The sequence below is a fragment of the Hemiscyllium ocellatum genome, chromosome 28 (assembly GCF_020745735.1).
Source record: "Hemiscyllium ocellatum isolate sHemOce1 chromosome 28, sHemOce1.pat.X.cur, whole genome shotgun sequence".
Classification (NCBI taxonomy): Eukaryota; Metazoa; Chordata; class Chondrichthyes; order Orectolobiformes; family Hemiscylliidae; genus Hemiscyllium; species Hemiscyllium ocellatum.
In genome coordinates this window covers 44,155,361-44,164,012 of record NC_083428.1, presented here as the reverse complement: position 1 = coordinate 44,164,012, position 8,652 = coordinate 44,155,361, and the positions used below count along the sequence as shown (strand labels likewise).

General features: G+C 42.6%; 1 protein-coding gene across 6 annotated transcripts in view; it reads right to left on the bottom strand.

Moving 5' to 3' along the window:
* Positions 1-217: 217 nt before the first annotated feature.
* Positions 218-8,652, bottom strand: part of LOC132829077 (cystinosin-like) — a 72,558-nt gene continuing 64,123 nt past the window's right edge. For 5 of the 6 annotated variants that reach the window (XM_060846378.1, XM_060846377.1, XM_060846381.1 and 2 more), the window contains one exon: positions 218-690. In XM_060846378.1, coding sequence (XP_060702361.1) covers positions 548-690 — 143 coding nt within the window. In that variant the 3' untranslated portion in view covers positions 218-547. The remainder of the gene's footprint in view (positions 691-8,652) is intronic. The other variant, XR_009646199.1, reaches the window with a different exon arrangement.

The following is an 8,652-nucleotide window of genomic DNA, read 5'->3' as shown; positions in this document are numbered from 1 at the left end:
ATTTTAAGCATGATTTGGAGATGCTAGTGTTGGACTGGGGTGGACAAAGTTAAAAATCATAACACCAGGTTATAGTCCAACAGGTTTAATTGGAAGCAGTAGCTTTCGGAGCGCCACTCCTTCATCAGGTGATTGTGGAGGACACAATTGTAAGGCACAGAATTTATAGAAAAATACCTTGATTGTCTGTTGAGTCTTTGAGTATTCGAACAGATGAAAGACTCAACAGACAATCAAGGTATTTTTCAAGGTATAGTTTGTTACATCACACTGTAAACTTTTGCTATAAATTTTGTGCCTTACAATTGTGTCCTCCACAATCACCTGATGAAGAAGCGTTGCTCCGAAAGCTAGTGCTTCCAATTAAACCTGTTGGACTATAACCCGGTGTTGTGCGATTTTTAACTTTCTATTTTCAGCACCTTGATTTTACCAAATGATGCAGTTAATGTTTTTTCAAGTACGATTGCTTTTGATGATCTTGCATGATGTCAGAAATTCCCCTTGAATAACTTTCAGAGTTTGGATGTATTGTGCAGAAATAATCTCAGTTATCTGTGTCGATTGGCCTGTAGTCAGACTTCTGTCTGTACAAACAATAATGCTGTACAATGAAGAAAATGTCAAATATAACAGAGAACAATCCAAGGCCAAACTTTGTTGGGTCTCCAAAAATCAGCAGCCATTCATCTGCAAAACAAATTAAACACTTGTTCACCAAACAGTTATGATTTCAGGCTTGAACAGATGTGATCTCATGCACTGTCGAAGCACAGACCGCCGCCAGTCAGCAGAAATTGGATTTTTCAACAATAGCTTCATGGCCATTTTTATTGAGTCCAGCTTTTAATTCCAAATTTAAAGAAAATAATTTGAAATCATGATTTGGAGGTGCTGGTGTTGGACTGGGTTTGGGGGGAACCCAGGTTAAAATTCACAGACAACATGGAAACGAACCGACACCAACATGACCATTCTAAAAGATGAAAGACTGAAGCTAAATTAGCTTAATATTACATTCCATGACACTGGAGTCCTGTTGCTATAAAGTCTTATAATTCTGCTCCACAATCACCTGACAAAAGAGTGGTGCTCTGAAAGTTAGTGTGTCCAAATAAATCTGTTGGACTATAACCTGGTATTGTGATTTTTGATTTGAAACCAGTAATATTTTAACTCAGTTGAGAGCATTAGTCCAGTAATAAAACTGTGACACTGTCCCTCATTATTGTGGTAAGCCAGCCAGCAGGTTCCAAATGAGCAACACCACTTAAAATTCCTCAGGCTGTGCAGCAATTAACACTTTAATAAAGTTGAAGCAACAATTGCCAAGACTCCAACTCTTTGTACAAGAGACGGAGACATAGTGCTATTAATAAAAGCTTACAACATACTACAGCAATTTGTCCAAAGCCAGGACTTGGAAAGTGTGTTAAAATGGACAGAAACCTTCTCTGCTGAGAGGCCGGAGAAGTTTTCAGAATGCAGGCCATTTAGCAACTCAGGTCTGTTCAATGACATCAGGGTTGGCTGCATCAAAGTTTTGTTCCTGAATCCTTAATATAATTACTTTACACTTATTAATCTGGTTTAATATTTGAGATTATGGACCATTTAGCAGCAGCTTTTAGGAGAGAGTTTCAGATTTCCACTACCCTATGGTGAAGATTTTTTTTGAAGAGTCTGGCTCTAATTTTAAAGTTAATTCCCCTTACTCTGGACTCCCTCATCAGATATATACTTTCCATCTCAACTTTTAAATTCTTTAAAAATCCTCACCACATTGATCAGATCACCATTATTCAAAAGAAAGACAAGCCCAGTCTACATGAACCTTTTTGGCTGCAACACCTCATGAAGATACAGCAATCTCCAAGCCCAGTGTACCTTTCCTGAGTTGAAGTGTCTAACATGAGATTTCTTGCCACATCTTTTCAATGGGAGTTGGCAATGGATGATATCTCATGAAGAAATGAACAATAATGCGTAACCAGAGCTGTATATAAACAGTAGCGTAGCATCTAGCCTCAAGATGTCTAACCTCGAGTGAAAAAAATAAAATAGGCAAACTAGCGAGCAATGTTAACATAGATTGTTCCTGGAATTTAGATAAGATCCATTATATTTATACAAAATGTAGAGTTACTTGAGTAGAAAGTAAATGTTGTTCTTTCCTTTGCAAACATCGGAGATCTTACGAGAATGAAGAACTGGCAGAAAATGAGAAGGTTTATGTGTCTGTAATCACTGTAAAAGAGGTGAGTTATATACCAAAACAAGAGGGCAATAAAGCAACTAATGAGAGTAAGGGAATTCAGGTGATTAGTATCAGAAAATGTATTGGAGAAACTGGAGACTAAAATCTGGCAACTCCATAAGACATGAAGGTCTATATTCTAGAGTTCATTAAAAGATAGCTTCAAGGGTAATGGAGGAGTAGTCATGATTTTCCCATATTTCAGAAATTCTAGAGCAATAGTTTGGAAGTAACAAATACCACACTGATTCAAGAAAAGGAGAGGAAGTGAAGAAAAGCAGCAAGACTATTAGGGCTGACATGAGTTTGAGGAAAACAGATCACAGGTTTACAGCATAGAAACTGACCATTCGACCCAAACAATTTATGCCAGTGTTTATATTGCACTTGGATCTCCTCCCATCTTTCCTCATGAATTTAATAGTTAAATTCATTGTACCACAGTTGGCTCTGCTGCACAGGATAGGAACACAAAGTGTGGGAATTCAAAGTACTAGAAGATTCAGTTGCAAGAGGGATATCTTTGTAGCTGCAAATAAAACTCCAGAATACTGGCTACAGAATATTCCGGGGTGGGAGAAGGAAGAGCCAATGGATATGGAGCACATTGGCACCAATGACAAAGGATGAGGTCCTAGAAGTAGAACATGGGGAATTGGGAAGCAAGTTGAAAAGTAGTACCTCAAAAAGGTAGTGGTCTCAGGATTATTATCAGTGCTGCTAATTAGTCAGAGCAGAAATAGCCTCACAGCACCACAGTCCTGGGTTCAATTCCCACCTTGGGTGACTGTGTGTGGAGTTTGCACAATCTCCCCATGTCAGCGTGGGTTTCCTCCGGGTTCCTCCCACAGTCCAAAGATGTGCAGGTCGGGTGAATTGGCTGTGCTAAATTGCCCATAGTGTTAGGTGCATTAGTCAGCGGGAACTGGGTCTGGGTGGGTTGCTCTTTGGAGGGTCGGTGTGGACTTATTGTGCTGAGGTGCCTGTTTCCACACTGGAGGGAATCTAAACTAATATATCAGTTAAATATATATCAGTGGCTGGAAAGGTGGTCCATGGGGAGAGCCTCAGATTCCAGGGGCACTGGGACTGGTTATGGGGGAGGTGGGACCAGTATAAACTGGACTGGTTACACTTGGGCAGGATCAGGACCGATACCCTAGAGCAAGTATCTGCTTGTGTGGTTGGGGCATAGTTAAGCTGGAATGGCAGAGGGGGTTGGGAACTGAAGGAAGCTGACAAGGTGAAGAGAAACAAGGATGGTAAGAAATGAAAGAACAGCAAAATGTAAGAACGATAGACAGGGTAATAGACAATGGCAAGAGGCAAATGGGACCACATTACTTAGTTAAATGATTCAAAATGGCAAAAATGCAAACTGAGAGAGGTTTTACTTTGTACCTTCATATACGTTCAGAATAAAGGGAGATAAACTGATGGTGCAAATTGACCTAATGGATACGATTTCATAGCCACTACAGAGACGTGGTTATAAAGAGATCAGAATAACCAGACAGAGAACAGGAGCCCTCAAGGACCAAAGTGGACAGGTATGTGTAGAGCCACAGGAGATAAGTGAGACCCTCAATGAATATTTCTCCTGTCTTTACCGTGAAGATAGATATGAAGGCTTGGGATAGCTCGTGGTCATATCTTGGGGATAGTCCATATCACAGTAATGGTAGTTTTGGGTGTATTAGAAGATATGAAGGTGGATAAATCTCTTGGACCTGACCAGATATGTCCAAGAACACTGCAAGAGGCTAGATAAGAAATTACAAGGGGCCTGGCTGATATTTTTGCATCATCATTTGGGTTGGAATATAAAAGCACCGTTGTGCTACTGAGACTTTATAAAGTTCTCGTTAGGCCCCATTTGGAGTAGTGTCCAGTTGTGGTCCCTACACCTCAGGAAGGGCATACTGGCACTGGAGCGTGTCCAGCGGAGATTCACACGGATGATCTCTGGAATGGTTGGTCTAACATACGAGGAATGGCTGAGGATCCTGGGATTGTATTCATTGGAGTTTAGAAGATTAAGGGGAGATTTAATAGAAACTTACAAGATAATACATGGCTTGGAAAGGGTGGACGCTAGAAAATTGTTTCCATTAGGCGAGGAGACTAGGACCTGTGGACACAGCCTTAGAATTAGAGGGGGTCAATTCAGAACAGAAATGCGGAGACATTTCTTCAGACAGAGTGGTGGGCCTGTGGAATTCATTGCTGCGGACTGCAGTGGAGGCCGGGACGCTAAATGTCTTCAAGGCAGAGATTGATAAATTCTTGATGTCACAAGGAATTAAGGGCTACGGGGAGAATGCTGGTAAGCGGAGTTGAAATGCCCATCAGCTGCAAATGTGTTGCTGGTCAAAGCACAGCAGGTCAGGCAGCATCTCAGGAATAGAGAATTCGACGTTTCGAGCATAAGCCCTTCATCAGGAATAAGAGAGAGAGAGCCAAGCAGGCTAAGATAAAAGGTAGGGAGGAGGGACTAGGGGGAGGGGCGATGGAGGTGGGATAGGTGGAAGGAGGTCAAGGTGAGGGTGATAGGCTGGAGTTGGGTGGGGGCGGAGAGGTCAGGAAGAGGATTGCAGGTTAGGAGGGCGGTGCTGAGTTGAGGGAACCCTCCAACCACAAGGTATGAATTCAGATTTCTCCAGCTTCCTCATTTCCCCTCCCCCCACCTTGTCTCAGTCGGTTCCCTCAACTCAGCACCGCCCTCCTAACCTGCAATCCTCTTCCTGACCTCTCCGCCCCCACCCCACTCCGGCCTATCACCCTCACCTTGACCTCCTTCCACCTATCCCACCTCCATCGCCCCTCCCCCTAGTCCCTCCTCCCTACCTTTTATCTCAGCCTGCTTGGCTCTCTCTCTCTTATTCCTGATGAAGGGCTTATGCTCGAAACGTCGAATTCTCTATTCCTGAGATGCTGCCTGGCCTGCTGTGCTTTGACCAGCAACACATTTGCAGCTGTGATCTCCAGCATCTGCAGACCTCATTTTTTACTTGAAATGCCCATCAGCCATGATTGAATGGCGGGGTGGACTCGATGGGCTGAATGGCCTTACGTCCACTACTGTGTCTTATGGTCTTATCATTAGTCACAGGTAAGGTCCCAGATGATTGGAGGGGAGGGGATGATGTGTCCTTATTTAAGGAGAGCTGCAAAGACAAAACCTGGGAATTATAGCCTAACATCTGTGCAAGGTAAATTACTTGAGAAGATTCTGAGATAAGGTATACATGCATTTGGAAAGCCAGGGTTTGATTAGGAGTAGGCAGCATGGCTTTGTGCATGCGAGATCATACCTCACAAATTTGTTAGTTTTTTGATGAAGTGACCAGAAAGGTTGATGAGGGCAGGGCAGTAGACGTAGTCTACATGGAGTTTAATAAGGACTTTGATAAGGTTTCACATGGTAGGCTGTTCTGGAAGGATAGATTGCATGGAATCCAGGGGAGCTGGCAAATTGGATACACAATTGGCTTGGTGATAGGAAGCAGAGGGTAATAGCGGAAGAATTCTTGTTGGACTGGAGGCCTGTGGTTAGCAGAGAACTGCAGAGGTTGGTGCTGGGCTCATTACTGTTAGCTATCTATGTCAAATATTTGGATGAGAATGTACAAGGCATGATTAGCAAGTTTGCAGATAAAATAGGAGATATCGTGGATAGTAAGAAAGGTTATCAGAAAGTGCAGCAGGATCTTGATCAGCTGGGACGTGGGCCAAGAAATGGCAAATGGAGTTTAATATCAATAAGTGCGAGGTCTTACATTTTGGAAAATCAAATCAAGGCAGAAGTTTCATGATGAATGGCAAGGCCTTAAGGAGGGCAGTGAAACAGACCATGGTGTTCAGATGCATGGTTCTCTGTAAGTGGAGTCACAGATAGACAGGGCAATGAAGGAGGCTTTTGTTACATTGGTCTTCATCAGTCAGGGCATTGAGTATGGAAGTTGTGAAGTTATATTGTAGTTGTACAGGACATTGGTGAGGCTGCACTTGGAATAGTGTGTTCCATTTTGGTCACCTTGCTATAGGGTGCTATTAAACTGGAAAGAGTGCAGAAGAAATTTACAAGGATGTTGCCAGGACTCAAGGTCTGAGCTTTTGGAAGAGATTGGACAAGGTAGGATGTTTTTCTTTAGAGCATAGGATACCGAGGGCAGGACCTTATAGAAATGTATAAGATCATGAGAGGCATGGATAGGGTGAATGCACTCAGTATTTTTCCCGGGGTTGAGAATCAAGGACTAGAGGGCATTAGATTATCTTAGATTACTTACAGTGTGGAAACAGGCCCTTTGGCCCAATAAGTCCACACCGACCCGCCGAAGCACAACTCACCCATACCCCTACATTTACCCCTTACCTAACACTACGGGCAATTTAGCTTGGCCAATTCACCTAACCTGCACATCTTTGTGACTGTGGGAGGAAACCGGAGCACCCGGAGGAAACCCACGCAGACACGGGGAGAACGTGCAAACTCCACACAGTCAGTCGCCCGAGATGGCAATTGAACCCGGGTCTCTGGCGCTGTGAGGCAGCAGTGCTAACCACTGTGCCACCGTGCCACATCAGTTTGAGGGGAAAGAATAAAAGGGAACCTGAGGGGCAACTTTTTTTTTTAAACACAGAGGATGGTATGCATATGGAATGAATTGCAGAAGTGATTGAGGTGGGTATATTAACAACATTTAAAAGGCATTTGGATAAATACATGGATAGGAAAGGTTTAGAAGGATATAGTCCAAGTGCAGGGACATGGGGTTAGTGCAGACGGACATTTCAGTCAGCATGGATCAGCTTGGGCCAAAGGGCATGTGTCTGTGCTGTTGGACTCTACGACACTGCAACTCTAACTGGGAGCGTAGCATTCAGGGATATTTGACCTTTCAGAAAGGCAGGAGGAACGGAAAAGGTGAAGTGGAACACTGTTAATAACAAACAAAGTGAGGACAGTTGTGAGAGATTATCTCAGCTTGAATAACGAAGAGTCCATTTTTGTGGAGGTAAATAACAGCAAGGGAAAGCTGGAGTAAGGTATAAACTTCTCAGCAGTAGCCACACTGTAGGAAAGGATATAAATCAACAAATTAACAGAGTATGTAAAAAGAACAGAATAATAACTATGGCTGGATCTTCCTGACTGGATCAATTCAGAAAGGCCGCTACAACAGCTAATTCAGAGAGTACATTACAGAGAGTTTCCAAGAGCAATATGCCCTGCAGCCAGCCAGGAGCATGCTATCTTGGATCTGATAATGGTAATGAAGCAGCCACAACAAACCACCTCAGTAAGAGATCCCTCAGCAAACAGTGATCATAAACAATATTACATTTTACCAGACTGAGTGGATCAGAAACAATAACGTTTAACTTAAAGAAAAGAGAATAGCAACGAAATGGAGTTAAAGTGGATTGGGCTCATAGATTAGCAGGAATGAGAGTAAGAAAGACAAACGTTTATAAAGCTCTCACCAAACGTATATCCCATTAATAAGGAAAGATTTTGAGAGTGATAAAGCAACCATGGCTAAGGCTAACTAAGGACAGTATAAAGTTGAAAGAAAAAGTATATTAACGGAAACAAAAGTCAGTGATAAAACCAGAATTCAGCAAAGGAGACCTAAAAAAAACAAAAACTGAGGGCAAACTACCAAGGAATGTAAAAAAAACTTAGTGAGTTTCTTTAATAATATGTTTAAAAATGTTCAAAGCAAACATAGATCCTTAGGAAATGAATCTGATGAGATAGTTATGTAGAACAGACTGGCAGAGGAGTGAAACAGATATTTTGCTGTCTTTACTGTGAATGATACTTCTAACATTCCATTAACACTAAAGAATATGGGAAAGGGGTTATGTAACATCACTATAGTAGTATTAGATAAGCAAATGCTTTTTTTTTCATCATCACTTTGGGACTTGGACATCACTGGCCAGCCAACATTTATTGCCTATTTCTAGTTACCCTGTAGGTTGACCCACTGTGCTGTTGGGGAGGGAATTCCAGAAATTTGATCCAGCAGCCATGAAGAAACGGCAAAATATTTCCATGTCAGGATTGAGTGTGGCTTGGAGGGAAACAAGCAGAGGTGGTGTTCACATGTATCTACTGCCCTTGTGCTTCTTGATGGAAGTGGTCATAGGTTTGGAAAGTCTAAGGAATTTTTGAGAATTTCTGCAGTGTATCTCGTAGATAGTACACACTGATGCTACTGAGCATCGGTGGTGGGGGGAGTGGATGTTTGTGGGTGTGGTGCGAATCAAGAAGACTGCTGTGTCCTTGGATGGTGTCAAGCATCTTGAGTGTTGTTGGAGCTGCATCCATTCAGGCAAGTGGGGAGCTTTCCATCACCCAACTCCTGACTTGTACTTGTAGA